The sequence below is a fragment of the Mustela putorius genome, unplaced genomic scaffold, assembly GCF_011764305.1.
Source record: "Mustela putorius furo isolate JIRA1106 unplaced genomic scaffold, ASM1176430v1.1 tig00000196_pilon_pilon_pilon, whole genome shotgun sequence".
In the NCBI taxonomy this organism is placed as follows: Eukaryota; Metazoa; Chordata; class Mammalia; order Carnivora; family Mustelidae; genus Mustela; species Mustela putorius.
The window spans coordinates 14,345,797-14,368,236 of NW_025421310.1; the positions used below are offsets into that span (position 1 = coordinate 14,345,797).

A 22,440-nucleotide genomic window follows, 5' to 3' on the forward strand; every position below is an offset into this window, starting at 1 on the left:
CTTGTATTGATATTGTTGTGAAAACGACAGCCAACATAACCCAAATGCAAAGAAATATCTGGTTAAAAATACTGGCAAGGAAGAGATCAAATAATTATCTGTAGATGACATCTCACTAGAAAAGTCAAAGGAAATACTATAAGAATTCCTAACATTTCAGGGACGCCTGGGTGGCTCAGTCAGTTAAGCATCTGCCTTCAGCTCAGGTCATGATCTTGGGGTCGAGCCCACAAACCCGAGATCAAGAGTCGCATGCTGTACCAACTGAGCCAGCGAGGCATCCCCCAAATAATTTTTTTTTTTAAATCAACCACAGGGGTGCCTGGGTGGCTCAGTCGGTTAAGCTTCTGCCTTTGGTTCAGGTCATGATCCTTGAGTCCCAGGATCGAGCCCTGCATCAGGCTCCCTGCTGAGCGGGGAGTCTGTTTCTCCCTCTGCCCCTCAACCCTGCTCATGTGCTCTCTCTCTGTCTCCCTGTCTCTCAAATAAATGAAATCTTAAAAAAAAAATCCACAATAACCAGTCATAAGGAATTTGGGGGGGGTGGAGATTACATTTCAAATAGCAATAATTTGTTAAAAGTTAGAAGTTATGTGAAGAAAACTACAGGAATACTTTGATAGCAATAAAAAAAAATTTAAATGCCGTATTTTCATACAGTGGCACCAATGGCCAGCTCCTCCCTGGTGGGTTGGAAATAAACACCACTGTTTTCTCATAGGGTGATTGTGCCAGTTAATGAGATGTTTAACAAAGGGCCAGGGACCTTTATTTATTTAAAACAAAACAAACATTTATTGAGCATCTATTATGTGCCCCCTACCTTGGGATGGTGGGGATACAGCACTGATCAAAGTAGATACAAATCCTTTCCCTTATGGTGGTGTCTGGGGGTGAAAGCAGATAAACAACAAACCAAATAAATACCTACAACATATGTTAGTGAAAAGTTCTCTAGACAATAAAGATGAAGAGGAAGGCAGGGAGTAGTGGGGAGTGAAAGGTTTGTTAGTGAGTTTACAGCAGTTGATGGGGGAATGCCCCATGAGAAAGTGACATCTGCCTAAAGACCAGATCAGATGGCAGAATCCAGGCGAATCCTGGAAGAAAGAGCCTGCCAGCCAGCATAAGTAGCACATGCAAAGGTCCTGAAGTGGGAGCTTCATGGAGTTCCTGGGGAAGATGGAAAGGCCAACGTGGCTGGAACCGAGAGAGGAAAAAATGGTCAGGAGATAAGGCAAAAAGCGAAGGAGAGGGATGGTGAACATATCCCCAAAGTCTTAGAGGCAGAGAAAGAACTCAGTTTAAAAAACAAAAGGATTCTTGCTATTTCACCGTTATGAACTACAAAAACATACCAGCATGTCAGATTCTTGAAGGACTTGGCAGGAGCTCCCTGGACTGTGTAACGGGCCACTGTTTTTGGACTTGAGGACCAAAAAGGAGACTGCGCGCAAGCGTGACAAAGCTGCGGGAGCCCGGGAGGGGACCCCGCCGTTTCATCGAATCCCGTTTCCACGGCTGCTCCTGCCTGGGAGTCCAGCCGGTGCCAGGCTAGCTCTTTCCAAGTCAGCCACCGCCCCCCACATCCAGCTCCTCTGGGAGCCCGGCAAAAACTCAGTCTCGGCCCACGCAGTTACTCCAACCCGGCGCGTCGGGCCGTAATTTCCACGCTCACCTCCGGGAGGAGCTGGACTCCCGCGTAATCGCCGCGGGCGCCGCTGAGGCTTCTGGGAATTGTAGTCCTGGCTCGCCAAGCCCAAACGCACTTCCGGGTTCGGCCAGAAACGCAGCCATTGTCCCGAGTGCGGGTGGCTGCAGTCGCCGCGCACCTGGCTTCGGACGTCAGCCGAGCGGCCCTGCGGATGCCGAGTAGGGGAGGGGGCCGCACTAACTTAAGCCGAGTCTGTCGTATGCACAATCGGCGCAGGGGGTTGCTGAACCCGACCTCTTTCTGCCGCAGAGCCGTGCGGGGTACTGAAGCTGGGGCAGGCCGGACTTGGGCCACGAGCCGGTGTACGCCCAGGTCGGTGAGGGGCGGGGCGGCGCTGGGTGTCCCATGCGCGCATGCGCAGGGTGTGGGCGGGAACATGGGTTGGGGGTGTGAGTGGGTGACCAGGGACCCTCGCGGGCGGCGCTTTAGCCTCGGGTCCCCGAAGTAGGTGGAGATACTCGGGTGCAGCTACCGATTCGGGACCGACGGCGTGCACCAGTTTTTGATCCGGTAGTGCCCTTGTCCCAGGCCTGCGAATGCCGAGGTTGGTGAAGACAGGCCAAGTGCTGGGCTGTGGGGAGGTCCTGAGAAGCCCGCCTTCCCTTCCTCCAGTGCCAGGCCGGTTTAGTGCAGGATCTGAGGCCCGAAGCCCAGGAGGATGGAGTACTCAACAGCAGATTTGGAGGAGAGGGGCTCTGCCGCTCTCCTTGTATTTTGAGCAGACGCTTAAGTAGGAAGCATGAGGTGGGAGTTGAGATTCTTGGTGTTTGGTTTGGGGACCCAGCGGGTCCCCTGGGTAGTGAAGAGACCAGGTTTGAGTTGCAGATTCTTGTTCCAGAAGAGGCAGTGCTACTTGAGCGAGCCCTCTGAGAATCGCTGAGGGGCTTCAGACTCCCAGTTTGAAGGAGGGCCCAGTGGGCGCGTTCTAGTCGGAGCGCTCCCTGCACGTGCTGCGGGGTATTCGAATGGGAAGCGGAGATTTGGACTGGTAATCCTGGGATCCAGGTAGGGTAACGCAGGGCCGTAGGGCATTCAAGTTTGGTGGAGACTTTGGGTTGGAGGTGCAGAATTGGCGCCCGGGAAGGACGGAGCTGCAGCAGCTGCCTGACATGGACAGCTCTTTGGTAAGGAAGCAGGGTGCTGGGAGCATGATCATGAAGTAGGCTTTCCCAGGGCCTTTGCTCCGGGGCTACTCTGCTTGCAGGCATGAGAATGCCCGGGTTGGTAGAGGAACAGAGTCTGGCTGCAGATTTGGACCTGGAAAGGGCAGAATGGGGAGACATGAATGGTCCTGCGACCCTAGTACTGCCTGAGATGCTCAGGCGAGTGGAGAGAGCACCTCCACTCCAGAGATTTGGGGCTGCAGAGGATTAGGGCTGCTTCCTGTCCCCTGTGCGCGAGCGGGCAGGCGCACACACATGGGTATTTGGACGGGGAACAGGAGGCTGTAGGTGGGAATTAGAGGGTGCTGGGGTCTTTGTACAGAGGGTGCTCTAATCACATGTTGGTGGTACCCAAGGTGGTGGGAAGATAGGATCTCCCTAAGCCGCAGGTGCCCAGAAGTACATTTGGGCAGGAATCTGGGCAGGTATGGCTCAAGTAGGGGTCTTTGGGTGTTGGTGGAGGAAGTGGTGTGTGTGCAGGTTCAGGACAGAGCCACATTGTGAACCCACGCTATATCTTTGGAGTAAGAATCTGGTGGGAATAAGGGGATGTGGATAAGGGGGAGAGATGGAGTGGGGTTGGTAATGTAGTGTGTGGGCTGGGACTTCCCAGGGGCTGTTCTAGTCTCAGACCCAGAAATCTCGAGCTGGCACAAAGACAGATGAGGTCCACTTTCTGGGCGGAGGAAGGGGTGGCACGTGCTGGGGTGTGTCAGGAAGCTCCCAGGCCCATGTCGGCTCTGCTGCTGATTCATGCCTGAGGGTCCCCAGGTTGGTGGAGGGACTAGATCTGAGCTACATGTTGGAGGCTCAGGCGGGTTTGGGACTGGAGATCCTGCTGGTGCTGTTCTGGTAGGGGAGAACAGTGGAGCCCAGAACGATGGAGGCACCAGGCCCTCCCTATGTGTGACCCAGCTCTGTGCATATGCTTGGTTATTTCAGCTGGAAGTGGGAGGCCATTCATGACAGGTTGCGAGAGGGTCAGGTGAGGTGAATGGAGGGGTCGGATCCTGGGATGGGTGGGGCTGTGTCAGGAGCTTCATGCATTCAGGGAGGGTGATTCTGCGTGGTCCATCCCAGAAGCCCTGCTCCTTGCCCGAGGAAGGGGAGCTGGTTTAGGGTGCAGAATCAGGTCATGGTGGGGGAGGAGCGCATGCTAGGTGGACCTCAGTGTGCTGGGCATTTGTGAGGATCTCAGAACCCGGTGGCGCAGGGAGGGACTGACATGTGCTGCAGATCTCGGTGGTGGGCAGAGGCTGTGTTTGGGCATGACTTACAGTTAGGGGTCCAGAGTCCTGTGATGGTAGTGGGAGTACTAGGTTGCAGGTGCAGAGTCTTGGCCTGGGACAGGGACTGTGGGACTCTAGGTGCATGCAGAGCTTTTCAGGCAGAGAGCTCTAGATGCACGCTTGCCATGGGGAATGCATCCTGGAAGCAGAGACTAATCCTGGGTGTGGGGAGGTGCAGGAGTGGGGGGGCACCACAGTGGATTGGCGCCAGGGTGCTCTTCTCAGGGCTTCTGCCCTTACAGCTCAGGACCCTCAGACCTCTGCCTGTGCCTAGAAGAGCATGGAAGAGCGGGATGAGAAGCCCCCAGAACCTCTGAAGATCTGTGCACAGGTGAGTGGAACTTCCCTTCCTTGAGGACACCCAGAGCTTAGAGCTGGCGACTCTAGGCTTGGGAGCAGACCTGGCTCTCTTTGCAGTGTTTTGGGAGATTTTGGTCTCCCCTGACTTGATACACTCTACATTTTCAGAGGCTCCCTGCATTTCCTCACCATTTTAATCCAGATAATTCTTCCGGGGAGGAATTTGGCACCCTGTATCAAAGGCCCTTCGAGTTCTGACTGCCCTGTGGCCAGCTGCTCCCAGTTTCGCTTGGAAACGGGAAAAAATGTTCAAGAATGGGCCTTGCAGGAGGAGTGTCGAAGAGTCATGGGAAGACTATGAAATGGGCGATGCTGTGGCCATTGATGGGTGCGATAATGCTTATTTCCCGATGTACGAAGATAGGTAGGATCTGTGTTCAGTAAATAATGTTAAAGAATGATCATCTTTTTTTTTTTTTTGAAAGATTATTTAGAGAGAGGGAGAGAGAGAGCACACGTGAGCAGGGGGAGAGGCAGAGGGAGGGTGAGAGAGAATCCCAAGCAGACTCCGTGCTAAGTGTGGAGCCTGATGCGGGGCTTGATCTTATGACCATGAAAGTGAGACTCAGGCTGAAACCAAGAGTCAGATGCTTAACTGACTGCACCACCCAGGTGCCCACAGGAATGATCATCTTAAAAAAAAATTTTTTTTAAGATTTTATTTTTTTGTCAGAATGAGAGACAGACAGAGCACAGCAGGGGGAGCGGTGGAGGGAGAGGGAGAAGTAGGCTCCCTGCTGAGCAAGGAGCCTGATGCGGGACTCGATCCTAGGACCCTGGGATCAGTCATCTTTTTTTTTCTTTCTAAAAGGGAAGTAGTTTGTGTTTGTATAGAAAATGTGTTAGGGGGCACCTGGGTGGCTCAGTGGGTTAAGCCTCTGCCTTCAGCTCGGATCATGATCTTGGGGTCCTGGGATTGAGCCCCGCGTCGGGTTCTCTGCTTGGCAGGGAGTCTGCTTCCTCCTCTCTCTCTGCCTGCTTCCCTGCCTACTTGTGATCTCTCTCTCTATGTCAAATAAATAAATAAAATCTTTTTTAAAAATGAAAGAAAATGTGTTAGAAGAATATAAATAAGGAGGTCAACAAAGCTTATGTGCAAGTTCCATCCCTAGTGACTTCATGTCTTCATTTACTTATCTATCATTTTCTGTTTCTGTACAGCACATTTTAAGGTTAAGAAATCAACAAAGCACTTTCCTGCAACAAATATTCTTCGAAGACGTTTAACTTCTTAAAAATGTTCAGTGAGAATTTCACCTCTTCCTTCCTAAACAGTTCAACCCTGAAGCCGTTAGGTGGGGCTTGGCTGCGTGGGGTTCTGTAGGCAAGGGAGAGCTCCCTCCTGTAGGCCGAGGAGGGTGTCCCTGTGTAGGGGCATCAGTGACCAAACATGGTGAGGCAGGTGGCACTGGGCATCAGAGCGCAGGTGGGGTGAGGTGACAGACGTCTGGGGGAGGGGGATCTGCTCTGGGGTGACAGGGCCAGAGCAGGTGAGAAGGGCGTCCACAGGGAACAGCCCAATTGCAGTGAGTCTGTGCAAAGGGCGGCCCATGGGGTGTGAGATGTGCACTGTGTTGGGTCAGGGGCCCCTCCCGGTGTGCATCACAACTGAAGCACGTTGAAGTTATTAACGCAGGAGGGTAGCCCAGGATGGGCTATGACAGCTCCAGCCCAGGCCGGAGGTCAAGGGCGTCCACCTGGAGTACAAGTCCCAACGGCATGAGAGCGAGTCTATAAGAGACCAACTGCCTAGAGAATCAGAGCCCGAGGAGGGTGAGGAGGGCCTCTTGGCCAAGCTCAGGGGTCCAAGGAGCATCTGTGTGGGAGAGGGGGCGGCAGTGGGGATGACCCACAGAGAGGGCGGCAGAGAGGAATGACCCACAGGGGCGATGGTCAGCTGAGTAAACGTCATGAGGCTCTTGGGAGCCAGGGTTCTCGCAATCAGATGGGGCAGGAGGAACAGTGGAATGAACTTTAGTGGTCGATGGGGATTGTAGGTATCGATGTTGTTTTCAGTAGATGTAGGTGTAGAAATAGGTAGAGCTGTGTGTGTGTGTGTGTGTGTGTGTGTAGACATACATATGATCCTGTTTCTGTCCACTGTCAGGGCCTGGGAGCAGTGACATTCTCACACCAGTATGCAGGCCTGGTGCACAGATTTCCACCTCTGGCCATGGGCTTAGACTCAGTAGATATTTAGGGTTCCATGTTTTGCTATTACAAATACCACTACTGTAAGTGGGTTTGTTTTTTGTTTTTTGTTTTAAGATTTTATTTATTTATTTGACAGAGAGAGAGATCACAAGTAGGCAGAGAGGCAGGCAGAGAGAGGAGGAAGCAGGCTCCCTGCTGAGCAGAGAGCCTGATGTGGGGCTCGATCCCAGGACCCTGAGATCATGACCTGAGCTGAAGGCAGAGGCTTAACCCACTGAGCCACCCAGGCGCCCCTGTAAGTGTTTTTGTGTATGATTCCCTGTACAGTTGACTCTTGAACAAGGCGGGGGTTAGGGAAACCGACCTCCTGTATGGTTGAAAATCCACTTGTAACTTCTGACTCCCCCAAAAACTTAACTGCTAAGAGCATACTGTTGACCGGACGTCTTACTGATAACATAAGCCATCAACAATGCCTATTTTGTATGTTTTTAAAATTTTTTTATTTATTTGAGAGAGAGGGAGAAAGCACGAGCAGGGGGAATGGGAGAGGGGGAAGCAGACTCTCCTGAGCAGAGAGCCCACCACGGGGCTCAGTCCCAGGACCCCAGGATGACAATCTGAGCCAAAGGCAGATGCTCAATGGACTGAGCCACCCAGGCGCCCTGCACATTTTGTATCTTACACTTGTTTTCTTATCATAAAGTAAGCTAGAAAATTACTAGGAAAATCATAAAGAAGAAAAAATACATTTACAGTACTGTATTTATTGGGGAAAAATATCCATATATTAGCGGACCCATGCAATTCAAATTGGTGGTGTTCAAGGGTCAGCTGGACATGTATGCAAGAGTTTGAGAGGGAATTATGCATTTAAATTTACATAAGTACGTTCACACTTTGTCAAAACTGTAAGTAAAGCATGCTTTGATTATGACCGTTGGCATTCTGCTTTAAGCTAGTGACTTTGGGTATTTTCTGGGAACCTTCATGGTCCACTTGCCATTTTTTCCCTCTGTTACACAACTGAACTAGCGATCTGTTCATTGTAATTTTGACTTTTGTCACAAATTCATTGATGGCCTAGCCAGTGTAAGGCCCCGTGTGAGGTGCTGGGGAGAAAGATGACCTAGCGCTCCCAGAGAGAAATGTGCAGCTTTTTTTTTTTTTAAATTATGTGATGTTAGTCACCATATAGTTCATCATTAGTTTGTTTTTTTAAGATTTTATTTATTTACTTGGCAGCGAGAGACACAGCAAGAGAGGGAACATAAGAAGGGGAAGTGGGAGAGGGAGAAGCAGGCTGAGCAGGGAGCCCGATGCAGGACTTGATCCCAGGACCCCAGGATCATGACCTGAGCCAAAGGCAGATGCTTAACAACTAAGCCACCCAGGCGCCCCATCATTAGTTTTTGATGTAGTATTCTGTGATTCATTGCTTATGCACCACACCCAGTGCTCCCTGCAATCCGTGCCTTCCTTAATACCCACCACCAGCCTCACCCATCCCCCCCCACCCCCCCCCAAAACCATCAGTTTGATTCCCGGAGTCCACAGTCTCTCATGTTTCATCTCCCCCTCCGATCTCCCCCCCTTCACTTTTCCTTTCCTTCTATGTCCTCCATGCTATCCCTTATGCTCCACAAGTAAGTGAAACCATATGATAATTGACTTTCTTTGCTTGACTTACTTCACTCAGCACAATCCCCTCCAGTCCCATCCATGTCAATGCAAATGGTGGGTAGTCATCCTTTCTAATGCCTGAGGAATATTCCATTGTGTATCTGGACCACGTCTTCTTTATCCATTCACTTCTTGTATATTCCAAGGCTATGCAGGAAAAGCAGAAACATCTTCCTTCTTGTGTTAGTCATCTGTGTCTCCATACCCCGAAATTCAGCAGCTTAGAACAACCAGCATTTATGATCGCATGCGGTTTCTCGGGGTTGGGTGCCTGGGAGTGGCTTCTCTGGATGTTCTTGGTGATCAGCATCTTGTCAGAGATTGTCGGCCTCAGCTGCTCTCTTCAGAAGGCTCATGGGTAGGAGGACCCCCTTGCCCGATCATTCTCGTGGCCGTTCATGAGAGGCCTCGGTTCCACACCACACAGACCTCTCCCCAGGGCTGCGCACAGCACGGCAGCTGCTTTCTCCCGGTGCGAAGGACCTGAGAGAGAGGAGGGAGAAGAGAGAGCGCTTCATGGCACACAGCCAAGATGGAGGCCACAGTGTCTTTTATCATCTGATCTCAGAAGTGACACAGCATCACTTTTTCTTTTTTTTAAGATTTATTTATATGAGGGAGAGAGAGCATAAGTGGGGGTGGGGATGGGGAGGAGCAGAGGGAGAAGCAAGCTCCCTGCTGAGCAGACCCACTGGTACTGTGTGGGCAAGGACTACATAGGGTGTGAATTCCTGGAGGGTGGGAGCCATCGGGTGCCATCTTGGAGGCTGCCTAGTGCACTTCTCCACTCTGAGTGTCCTCTAACAAATTTTAATCATTGTCAGAAGATGCACAAGTACTTTGTTTGGGCATGATGAATATCAGTTAAAGCCCCAGCAGGAAGAGAAATCAGGGGAGCCCAAGTCTTGGTGCTAAATGAGGGCCATGAGCCCAGTGAGCAGCCTGATGGACATCAGCTGAGAGGTGTCAGTGACTTACACACGGGAAGTAGCTGGTCCAGGGAAGGCCCTGCCTGCCTTCGGGGGCTGAGACCAAAACCCTGACTGGTACCCATTTCATAGTGTCCACATAGTTAAAAAACATCACATCACTCACCAGATAATTTTTGTCAAGCGTACCTCAGTAAAGTTGTAAAGTAAATAAATAGTAGTGAAAAAATGAAAACCTTTAAATTCCTCTCCTGTACCCAAAGCCCTGCACGTATGTCTAACCCCATCAATTTCAGATGACGCACATTACGCTCCTACTCAGTACTGAGAATACAAAGGTGAAAAATATACAGTTCTTCACAGCACCAATCTCCTGACCCAGAGGAGAGGTGTAGAAATGGAAGCAATAAAATAAGGAGACTGATTTTACTGTTCCGGTAAAGCTCCGATAAAAACAGCTACGAAATCCTACGGGAAGATGAGATGAGATTCTGCTATCCAGGAATGCTTCCTGGGAGAGGTGGCCTAAATGGTGAAACTTCGAGCGGCGGAGCAGGAAGGGACAGAGTTTGGATCAGGCATTTAGCACTTGGACCGTCTCTGGTGAACTTCATGGACTTAAACAGGTTTAACTAAACATTGTTACCATTAATCTCTGCGTTGATGAAAGAGACCTATTATTCCTCTAAACAAAAATGTTGAGATAATTGGGACCTACGGTGGCTCAGTCTGTTAAGGGTCTGACTCTTGACTTTAGCTCAGGTCATGATCTATGGGTGCTAGGGTCAAGCCCCACATCAGGCTCCACATCTACATGGTACCAGAGTGGGTCTGTGTGGCCAACAGGATCCTCAGATCGAGCCCCACATCAGGCTTCCTGCCCAGTGGGAACTAGCGTGAGTGTATCATTGGGAGGGAGCAGAAGTCTTGTAGGTAGGATATGTTGAAACAGGTGGTTTTTCACATCCTGGCCTACTCACTGTGGGAGTTTTGAGCCAGGACTTAGCTTCCTGGTTATTTTCCTCTTTCTCATCTGTTTTGCTTTCTCAGGACTCTCCTCTTGCTCAAGAGATTATCGTTAAGGTCGAGAGAGAAGATGCCGGGTCACTGGCCCTTCCATCCCAGGTGAGTTGGCCTCCACTGAGAAATGTCCATGGCCAGTTGGCAGCAGGGACCCAGTCGAAGTGAGCTGGGGGTGAGCAGAAAGGGAGGAAACGGGTACAAGTGGACAACTTTTACAAAAAATCGGCCCATTCTCATGCTAAAGATTGAAGAGAGTGAGAGCTGTGAGGAAGTGGAGAAGGCTGAATGCAGTACCATTGGCAGTGAGAGCGAGGCAGCTCTGGGAGGTTAACAGCATTGCTGGTCTGTCTGAAAGGACCATCCCGAGGTAGTTACCACCCATAGTACTCTGTCCTGCTGTTTTCAGGAGTCTTCCTTCCCAGCAGCATTCTGGAACCTACATTTTGTAGACTATAGACAGACATTCAGATTCATTCTTGTAGCCAGGAACATTCTGTGAAAGCCCCGTAGGGTAAAGTACGGTTTGAAAGAGGATTTTTGAATAGATCAAATAGAAAGATGAAAACAAATGACCCAGTTACTCTAGTCGGAATAATCAAGATGGAAAAGATAAAAGGGGCACTAAGTGGGAAGGAAAAGCATGTAGACTAGTGGGCGGTTAACTGTAGATACTTGAGTTGAGTGATGGCCCCACGCTGTCAAAGAATGAGAAGAGTGAGGGACAGCAGTCTGGTGTTGTAATGAGAGAGTTCTGTCTGCGTGACGTGGGAGGTGGAGTACTTCGTGGAGATTTCAAGGTCTGGGGTCTCACCCTGAGAGCGGGGTGCTGAGGAGCAATTCTAGGGGCTGGAAGTTGGGCAGCGCTAGGCGTCGGTGACTGAGAACACATGTTAGGCAAAGTTGATGCTGCCTCCCAGCCCCTGACTTTGGACATACATGTTAATTTCTCTGTTCTTCCAGCTTTTCATCTGAAAAAAATGGTGCTGCTATGAGGATTTTCTCTCAGGGACCTTGTGAGAATTCAGTGAATGATAGTTCATGCAGCATGCTTAGCTCACAGCCTGAAAGCACACAGAAAGTGCCTCATTAAAGTCGGTTAGTTTTAGGGGCACTTGGGTGGGGCAGTCCGCTAAGAATCTGACTCTTGGCTTAGGCTTAGGTCCCGATCTCAAGGTCGTGAGATCAGCCGCTGCATTGGATTTTGCGCTCAGCAGAGTCCGCTTAAAATTTTGTCTCCCTCTCCCCCTCTGCTCTCAGATAAATAAATACATCTTTAAAGAAATTAAATAGTCAGTTTTACGTTACCATCAGAGAACTCTACAAATGGATGCTAGAGACTGTGCAAGATGAGACAATACAAGTTCTTGAAGTAGAAAACAAATCCGAGGTATTCTATGTTTCCAGTGGAGAGGGGTTTTAGTTTTTCAGGGTTGGTAGGACAAAGGTCAAGAATAAGGTAAGTAGTGTGAGTTTCACTGTCACTGGGAGGACATACACCCTCCCCCTCTGATGCTGAGTGACTGTGAGCCCATGGTGCCTGCAGAGGAGGGGGTTGTTGGGGGAAATGTGGGTTTCCATTAACACGGGGATACACAGGGACTATTTGGTGATGATGTTGAAGCTCTAGGATTTCGTTATTTAGAAGCAGAGTGCCCAAGGACCCAGTTGGAGGGGGATGGAATTTTGAGGGGTGGGTAGTTTGGGGCAGGTGAGAAGGATAAGAGTAAAAAACCTGATCCACTTCAGGACTTTTCAAATGGGTGTGTGATAAGCCTGTGAGATTAGGGTGAGAGAGAGGACTTGAATCAGGATTTGGACCAAAAGTCAGATTATTTGGATGTATTACAAAGTCTGTTGATAGTCCGGATTTATTCATTGAAATCATTTGCCAAGTGTGTATATTCCATAGCTACTGTACACCAACACTGTGCTCGGCACCTGAGTTACAGTTAAAACAGTCATTACCTTGCCCCTGCCCTCATGGATTGTAGCCTAGTGACAAAGATGGCCATTATACAAATGAACAGAATGTATGGTGAGTCTTAATGATAGAAATGCACAGTCGCATTGTATGTGGAGTTCCGTGGGATTCAGGGACTTGGTCCTATTCATGAACCACAGTTCAGGAATACCAGGTATAAACCAGGTGTTTATATAACACCAGGTCCAGCATCCAAAACCCACAGAGGCGTACATAAAAGGCACCTGTACACCTTGACTGGAATCTTTTGGACAGTCAGGACAGTTTCCAGGCTGTCAATTTTTCCTTCTTCCGTTTGTCAAACTTTTCCTTCTTTGTGAACATTGGAAGAAAATGATGCCCAGCTGAACAGAAATGTGTGTCCTGTTTTAGGAAGGAGTGAACTTCAAAATTGTGACTGTGGACTTCACTCAGAAGGAAGAAAGCACTTTGAACCCTGCTCAGAGGATCCTGGACAGAGATATGATCCTGGAGAACCATAGGGACCTGGTCTCTTGGGGTAGGAATTAATGAATTTTTATATTGAAATGATTCCACTGGATTATGAGCTATGCAGTTCAGAGGTCAGATTGATTTTGACCACATGTGGATTACCTGTGTGCTTTTTATTCCCCAATGAAGATTTAATTTTATTTAATTTAAATTTTTAAAAAGATTTTGTTTATTTATATGACAGACCGAGATCACAAGTAGGCAGAGAGGCAGGCAGAGAGGGGGAAGCAGGCTCCCCGCTGAGCAGAGAGCCCGATGTGGGGCTCGATCCCAGGACCCTGAGATCATGACCTGAGCCGAAAGCAGAGGCTTCACCCACTGAGCCACCCAGGTGCTCCGAAGATTTAATTTTAATTTGTAGGGTAGCAAAGGTGCAGCTTCTTTGGTTTGAACTTGTTCAGTCCTCATAATTTCTAAAAACCAAAGACTGGGACCAAATTCTGCCGTGATTTTCTTTTGTTCCCAGACCAGACACCCTAAGTTCTATATTGGTCCCTATCAGCTTTTCAAACCAGATGCCATCTCCTTGTGGGAGCAAGGGGATGAGTATAAACATTTCCCAACATTACATATCCAGGTGAGAAACAGACACTTAGGAATCATTACAGGTATTGAGGGTTAATTTCAAGAATCCCCATAGGGCATGCTACATATTTCTCCATCTCCCACTCTTATGGGCTGCATACATTGCCACTTTTTCCAGGTGTACTCTCTCTGCTTGACCTAGTAGCCCCACATGCTTCTGCTTCTGAGCAAATCTTCATTCTCTCTCACTTGGAACCATAGGAATCCATTGGGCCTTAATTGCCGCTAAGGCATTTAGGGAACTTGGGATACCAGTGCCCTCATTCTTTCTCTTGTTTCACAAAGTAGTTTGCCATTGTCTTACTGACCTGTGCCTCCAGAAATTCCTAGAAATGTAGATACTGTTTTCAATTTCACTGAGCACACGTGTAGCACTAAAGAGGGTAGAAAGGAGGCTGGTTTCTTTGCGAAGACTTGTAAAATTGTTTTTGTTGTTCTGTAGATTCTGCACAGGTGATCTTATTTTGGAATATAGAGATATTTGGCATCTAAAGTCTTTTTATTCAGAAAAGCTGCATTTTAATATCATTATACTGTTGGGCTCTGGTACTTTTCTGCCTCTTGCTCCATGCCAGTCTTCTGTTTTCTTAATCCAGGTTATAGGTCCATAGCTGAAAACAAATCCATATATATTTTATATATTTGTCAGCTTTTCCCCAGTATTCCAACTTTAACATTCTTTGGCTAGGATGTTTTATTTTGCTTTCTTCTAGATTTGGCAATGGCACTTGGAAGAAGAGAATCAACCTCAAAGCAGAACATTTTTGATGAAGAACCATCCCATGGAGTGAAGTTGGAAAGGTTGACAGGAGATGATCCTTGGTTGTCTTCGTGTGAAGAAGTTCAAGATTGTAAGGACCATTTGGAAAAGCAACAGGAAAGACAAGAGAGACCTTTGAAGGAAATAGCATTTACTCCCAGGAAAGCGATTACTTATGAGAAGGTCTATAAAAGCGAACTTGAAGAGAAGAGTGGTCTGAATTCCAGTTTTCTTTCGCCCCAGATGATACCCATACGAAGCCATTTTCATAAACATGCCTCACATGTTAAAAAATTGCATTATGATTCTATTGTAAACACTCATGAGAAGATTAATGACAGTGAGAAACACTGTGACAATAATGAATGTGGAAACCCTGATCAGAACATTCACCTTATTCAGTTTACAAGAACTCAAACAGGAGATAAATCCTATGGATTTAGGGATAGTATTCAATCTCTTAGCCATGATGTACCTCTAAATATACATCAGAAAATACATGCAAGAGGAAGGTCCTTAGATTTTAAGGAATGTGGGCAAGTTTTGAACCACAGTATAACCCATAATGAACAACAGAGAATACCTGTTGAAGAGAGTCAGTATAACTGTGGTAAAACCTCCCAGAGTTCATCCCTTGCCCAAAACCTGAGAAACCATTCTGAAGAGAAACCCTTTGAATGTAATCAGTGTGGGAAATCCTTCAGCTGGAGCTCTCATCTTGTTGCACATCAGAGAACTCATACAGGGGAGAAACCTTATGAATGTAATGAGTGTGGGAAGTCCTTCAGCCGGAGCTCTCACCTTGTTTCTCACCAGAGAACTCATACTGGAGAGAAACCTTACAGATGTAATCAGTGTGGGAAAGCTTTCAGCCAGAGCTATGTTCTTGTGGTGCACCAGAGAACTCATACTGGAGAGAAACCTTATGAATGCAATCAGTGTGGGAAGTCATTCAGGCAGAGCTACAAACTTATTGCCCATCAAAGAACTCACACGGGAGAGAAGCCCTATGAATGCAGTCAGTGTGGTAAATCATTTATCCAGAGCTATAAGCTTATTGCACATCAAAGAATTCATACTGGAGAGAAACCCTATGAGTGCAATCAATGTGGGAAGTCCTTTAGTCAAAGTTACAAACTCGTTGCCCATCAGAGAACTCACACAGGAGAAAAACCCTTTGAATGTAATCAGTGTGGAAAATCCTTCAGCTGGAGCTCTCAGCTTGTTGCCCATCAAAGAACTCATACTGGCGAGAAACCCTATGAATGTAATGAGTGTGGGAAATCTTTCAACCGCAGTTCTCATCTGGTTATGCATCAGAGAACTCATACTGGAGAAAAGCCCTATGAATGTAACCAGTGTGGGAAGTCCTTTAGCCAGAGTTATGTTCTTGTTGTACATCAGAGAACTCACACTGGAGAAAAGCCCTACGAGTGCAGTCAGTGTGGGAAGTCCTTCAGGCAGAGTTCATGCCTTACTCAACATCAAAGAACTCATACTGGAGAGAAACCCTATGAATGTAATCAGTGTGGGAAAACATTCAGTTTGAGTGCTCGACTTATTGTACATCAAAGAACTCATACTGGAGAAAAGCCCTTTACATGTAATCAGTGTGGGAAAGCTTTCATTAATAGTTCTAAACTTATTAGGCATCAGGCAACTCATACTGAGGAGAAACCCTATGAATGTAACTAGTTTGGAAGCCTTTCAGCCAGCGTATTCTTTTTTTTTTTCTTTTTCTTTTTCTTACATTTCTTTCTCCTTCCTTCCTTCTTTTCTTTTTTCTTCCTTTCAAATGTCAGCCTTCTGTTATTGTGGATCTGGAAGTTTGGTCTGGTGAAGAAAGAAAAACAGTCAAATATTTTACTTAACATTTTGTATTAAAAAGATCAAACTTGGCCTGTAAGACACATTGCCACATAAGTAATAAATATTGGCACTTTTCCTGGAAGAAAGCACTCTGACCTGAGGAAATGATCATTAAATGGGCAACTTACTATGGAGTGATTGTGAGTGAGGTAGAACTCTTTAACAATAAAGAGTAAATGAGAATGCAAACACTGGTGAGCTTGTTGTTGAGAAGATTGGAAAATTGGTGTAGGTATTGGAACCTAGGCTGGAAAATAGTATTTCAGTACCATTTTATGACATGATTATCACAGTAGCTACTTTGTAATCTGTTTTATTCAGCACTTTCTATTATATGTTAAGATTTCATAAATATTAGGAAAATGGCTATGATAATGAAGTGGGAAAAAATGCAGGCCAAGTGTATAGAACAGTAACTTCCAGAACCATTGTGGTACTTGTGTATGGATCAGAGTTGAAAGGCTTTCCAGGTGTATCTTTTTGATTTTTAGCTTTATGCCTTTTTTTTTCTTCTCTTTGGTGTGTGTGCTGTTGTACTGTAGTAAGTAATATGAGGAGTCAGAAACAAAAAGTAAACCAAAGATTTCCATCTTTGACCATTTAGGAAAGACTAGGTAGCTAGATAGAGATTTCTCGGGGTTCTGAGATTTCCATTTGGATTAGCTTGAGCAGGTCACTCCTTAGGACTTGGATACCCAGGGATTTTCCTCATTGAAAATATTCCCCTGGCAATGGGGAACTGGAAATTTAGATCAGAAGGGGTTCTATATGAGGGATTGAGAATATGCAGGTTGTGTAGAGGGCATATTTTTATATTTCCAAAGCGGTATAAAGGAGCTCTATTTTTAAGGGTTTCCCCCATGTAGTCTTGTGGGTTTTTTTCCCTCTGGGGTATATTTCCTGATGTCTGAGTCTTCTGAGTGAGAGAGCACTGTCATGCTAAGTGCTTATCGCCTAAATTAAGCTTGCAAGAATGATTTTAGGTAAGATTTTGTAGCTCTTTGTTGGTTTCTAAGATGTGTTTCGCATCGCCTAAATCATATATTTTAATCCTATGGATTATCATGGGCCCGAAACCTCTGATCCTGGAGAGTTAGTAAAAAGTAAGCTGAGAGTTGAAATGGGAGACCAGAGAACCAAGATGAATTCTCTGGAGGAAGAACGAGAAATCAAAAGTGACCTCTGATAGCGGTCGCCCTCCGTAAAATTCTGTCCCCATGAGATGACCCTAAGCAGAGCCACCTCTCTGAGGTTTAAGCCAGAGTACAACACACATGGCAGTGATTGAATTTTTCAGGAACAGTTGTCGAGGGTTGACAGCTGGCTCCACACACAGCCTGAGAGCTCTTCAGTTGGTTGATGAATGCATGGATAGAGGAACAGCAGGGGTTCTGCATGTATTCCCTTCTGGGGAGGACATAAAATGGTAAAAAGTCCAAATTTAGCAACCGGACCTGAAGAGGTCCCCCCCCCACCCCAAATTAGAGATAAAACCAATACTAGCTAGGATGATTTTCATCAGGCATGTTGAATCTTACTTTGAAGGCAAGAAGCCATGATTGTACAAATGGGTGAAGGATGAGGGCTCTGAATATTTCTAGTTTGGGAAGTGATTCATTGCAAAGTAATCTCTTCGATAAACATTGAAAATATTTCATTGAAAGTGAAATTTTTAAAACTGCAAAATTTTTGAAATATGTGTGTAAGTGTGCATGTGTGTATGTTTCTGGCCAGCTTGAATATGTGAGTCATTTGTGTGCACTGTCGTGAGTATTGTATCAGTTTTCCAGTGGGGATTAAGGATCGCCAAGCATATTGATAAAAGATAGAGTCAACTGATAAACAAAAATGGGAATTTATATTATTTGCTCAGTAATTTCCCTTGTAGGAAAAATATTCTTTTAAAGATAATCCACCAAAAATTCCTGTATCAATAGTAAGTTTAGGTCATGTGACCACATGTCAAAAATATGTAATTAAATTTATGAACCTAAAATTTAAGGTTAAAAAGGAGAATCAGTAGTTTGATTTTAATGACACATATATGGCATATGTATGTGTATGCATATATATGTAGATATATACATACACACACATACACACACACACACACACATATATATATATATATACACACATATATAGATGTCCCTTGCATAAAAATTTTTGTCTGTGTAAAATTCACAAAACTAAAGCTGTACTTGGCCATAGAAGAATTTATAGAGGTTTTACAAGCCAAATTTCTCTCACCATACCCCAGTAAAATTAGAAATAAATGAAAAGTGACCAAAATGTTTTTAACTACTTAGAGGTTAGTAAATACTCTCCTAGAACCAATTTTTCATTTCCCCTAGTCTTCCTGGGTTATAACTGACATACATACAGCACTGTGTAAGTTTTGGGTATACAGCACGTTTGATTTACATATATTGTGAAATGATTATCACAGTTAATATTATCAACTCGCAGAGAGACAGAATCATGGTTTTTTTTTTTTTAAGATTTTTGTTTATTTATTTGACAGACAAATCACAAGTAGGCAGAGAGGCAGGCAGAGAGAGAGAGGAGGAAGCAGGCTCCCTGCTGAGCAGACAGCCTGATGTGGGACTTGATCCCAGGACCCTGGGATCGTGACCTATGCCGAAGGGAGAGGCTTTAACCCACTGAGCCACCCAGGCACCCCAATCATGGGGTTTTTTATTTTCCCTGCTGATGAGAACCCTTAAGATTTACTCTTTAGCAACCTTCAAACATACCAAATAGCAATGTTAACTCTAGTTGTTTTGTGTCCTCTCACACTCCTGATCCGCCTTTACTGCTTTTGTACCCCTCCCACATCATTTTGTATTTTGATGTTTCAGCTTACTTCTAGGCTTGGAAAGATAAGTGTGTTTTATATTTAGAGAGATTTCAGCTAGGAGAGGGGAGATCCAGATTTTGAAATACTATTTTCAGATACACTTTTGTATTCTTAAATTTCATTTGGATTTTGTGCTCAAGGAATCAAAATTTCATTTGGATTTGTGCCTCTGTTCTGTGTGTCTTATCTGACAGGACCAGTTAAATTACCAATGCATTTAGAACTTTAGCTTGGAAAATCAGTATTTTTTCAGTTTGTTGACAAAGCCTGCACTTGGACTGTTTCACCACAGAACGGATCACATCCATAAATAGCACATTACTCTTTACAAATTGTAGCAACCTGGGTTCTTGGTTGGGAAGCTCATGAGCCAATGCTAGCCAATTGGAAAAAGGAGTTTATTGAAAGGACGTTAGGTGGGTCCAAGAGCTGGCAAGAAGCAGTAAGATCATGTTCAAGGATTTATAGACAGAAATGATTGTCAGAATTATGCTGCAGTGCCTATGAGAATTCCTTAAGTTCCCAGAGTATCTTAATTAATTTCCTTGATCTATCTCTACATTGATTTCTTTTGATTCCAAGTCTGAGGCAAGTGCCTGGGTTTGGTGACACCTGAGCTATGCCATCGTTGGAGACATCAGAGGTACCTTTTGTATTTCCTGGAGTCTCATGCGACTCATGCTAATTAAGTAGAGGATTCGTCATTCGTAGAATTTTATTCATTTGCAAAGCAGCAGCAAAGAAGGTTTCCAGTATAGCCCTCTCTTCTGCCTAACCCATAAGTCAACATTTTCTTCACCTTCTATACTCTGATTTAAATATGTATATAATATCTCCTATGTAACATAATAGAGCTATCGCTCTTTAAAAAAAAAAAAAAAGTGCTTACTCTCTTCTCCGTGTAAGGTTAACTAGAGCTTCCCATTATTACATCCACTTCCAAGTCTGGGATCTCTGGGTTCATTCGTTTTCTAGTGAAAAATCTGTCATGTAAAAAGAGGGTTCAAAAAAAAGAGGGTTCAGATGCTGGGCATGAAAAAGGGGGAGAGAGCATAAAATCAGGTCAAGTTAGCAAGCTAATATTAAGTAACGTTTGTTGTTGCAAGTAGATATTCAAAAGCTCTCTAGAACTGTTTTTGTAAAACTAGGAACAAGTGGGTGACAGTTTTTACTGCTTAGGATAATTTAATCCTTATTTGGATTAACTTGAGGTGTAACTCAATTAATGAATTTTATAGATTTTGCTGTAAAAAATAGTATTCCATTTAAAATGTCAATTTTGGGACCTGCCAAGGGGATGTTCATGTTGAAACTAAAGTTGGGTTTTCTATCTTATACCCAATGTAGCATTGGTATTTACGTGGAACTCGGTTAGTGATCGATAAACCTTTCTGAACTAATATTGCCTGTCTAGGCTCTTTAGCTTCTAAACATCAAAAAGTTTAAACTTTTAAACTCTTAAGCATCAACAGCTTTTATGTTCTATTGAGTGAATCTTCATTCTGTGGTTATGACAGTCTTTATGATCACTTCCCCAGTTCTTCAGGGAGCAGTCCTTGAATTTAGGTGTTGGATCAAGACCTTGAAATTTGGGTATTTGCTTGGCTACTGTTCCTTTTCCTTGCCCAGGTTCTACGAGTTCATTTTCTGACAGTGTTTGTTCAGTTCTGCATGGTTGATACCTCTGCCTTCGGTTCATTACAGATTAGACAGCTTCCTGAATCTTCTGACCGTAAACTCTTCCTCTTGTTTTCTCTTTGGCTTGTCCACATTTTCCTCCACCATGACTTGTTTTCTGAACCTACAAGGACCACGCTACTCCTACAGGACATTTTGTGGCAAGCTGGAACTCTATGGGTGTAAGTACCTGATTTTTCTGTACCTTTGAAAAACTTTCAGGACATGCCAGTAGCCTGACTTGGTTATTATAAAACTGAAGTTTAGTTAACATTCGATGTTACATTAGTTTCAGGTGTGCAGTGTATTGATCAGACAATTCTATGCATTATTCAGTTCAGTGCTCATCCTAAGTATACTCCCCACCTGTCCCACTATACAATGTAAAATAGCAAAATGTAGATAGGATCATAAGTAGAATGTGCTGAAATTTTGGTAGTGGGGATTAGGTTTTAAAAGAACCAAACCTATAGAAAAGCCAAAGGATATTTTTTGATGAAATACCAAAGCTGTTTATTAGTATTCTCCGATGTTATTCTTCTCTACTAATTGTATCAGGATTCCATCACTGACACTAGTTGCGTACTCCCTGCTTTAGTATTTATGTTGCACTGGGGAAGAGGGAGTTGAAATCTCTTTTTGTAATCTGGTGGATGGATTTTTATGTGTTGCTGATAGCATTTGTCACCTAGACCTGTATACAATACAGCCAAATCTAAGCTGTGTTCCCAAGAAATGGGACACCTAGTCACCACAGCTTCCCCATGTGGTGTGGCTTCTACCTGTGTCTCAGTGCTCAATTACGGCTTCTCTGCCTAAATGGGAAGAGGGGGATGACTACTGTGTGTGGGTTACTGTTTGCTGTTATTCCTGTATCGAGTCCAGTTGTACTTTTTTTTTTAAATAAAAGGAAAACTGAAGTTTTTAGCTTTAAAGGAAACGAAAATTGTGGATTTGTGTTCATGAGACGTGCAAATTGGTCAGAAAACACGGAGTTAGAATAAAAATGTTTACGTAGGAGAGGGAGAGTAGGTTAAAACTAGTGTTAAATTAAGTGTTAAATTGGAATGAGCAGCATTAGCACCATGAAAGGCTACATATTCATCCCGGGGAACCAGCAATCATGCAGTGGTGATAGACAGAGGCCATAGGGACCACTAACCCAAGTAGAATTCCTACCAGTCATGCAGGAACACTGTGAGCCTTGAGAAACCATCAGACATGAACGCTAGACCAAGGTCTAGGTCTCTATGGATCCATCATGAGAGGCAGTGTCAACAGTGTCCAAGAAAGGCACTATCTGAGTCTGTTCAAACTGGTATAACAAAAATACTGTAGACTGGATGCTTTAAGTAATGAATAAAAGCAAAGCACCAGCAGATCCGGTGACTGGTGAGGACTCGCTTCCTGGTTCATAGGTAGCCACTTCCTTGTCCTCACACAGCCAAAGGACAAGAGCCGTCTCTGGAATCTTGTATCGGGGCACAAATCCCATTCATGGTGAATTTCACCCTCATGAACTAATCAGAGCCCAAAGGTCCCCATCTTGTAATACCATCACATGGGGCATTAGGATTTCAACATATGAATTTCGGTGGTGGGGGGCGGGTGGGGACATAAACATTCAGTCCATGACAGGCAAAAACTTGACTTCACAAGAGATGTTTTATATTGATCAGTCTAAATTTCCTGCAGCCAAATGTTGGTCAACATCAAAGTTTTGGATGAATGATAAGGCTTAATGTGCATCTGTTTAGGAAACAGAAGCTTCACTAGACCAATGACCTCGCAACTGTTTCATCTCACACCTAAAATTCCAGTTCAGTCCTCTCTCTCACACTCAGACATTGGCCTTTTTATTACTTACTTCTGGTGGATAGGCCCACTGGCTGTGTAAGAAC

At 45.3% G+C, this 22,440-nt stretch overlaps 1 protein-coding gene across 2 annotated transcripts; it reads left to right on the plus strand.

Moving 5' to 3' along the window:
- Positions 1–1,770: 1,770 nt before the first annotated feature.
- On the plus strand, positions 1,771–22,439 carry ZNF180 (zinc finger protein 180). 2 transcript variants are annotated; one of them, XM_013064037.2, is made up of 5 exons: positions 1,771–2,026; positions 4,409–4,497; positions 10,343–10,417; positions 12,669–12,795; positions 14,087–22,439. In XM_013064037.2, exons 2-5 carry the CDS (start codon positions 4,447–4,449, stop codon positions 15,826–15,828), a joined length of 1,995 nt encoding a protein of 664 aa, XP_012919491.1. In that variant the 5' UTR covers positions 1,771–2,026; positions 4,409–4,446; the 3' UTR covers positions 15,829–22,439. The 2 variants fall into 2 exon arrangements, with proteins under 2 accessions (XP_012919491.1, XP_012919492.1); XM_013064038.2 differs by lacking the exon at positions 1,771–2,026 and adding an exon at positions 2,036–2,258.
- Position 22,440: the final 1 nt, after the last annotated feature.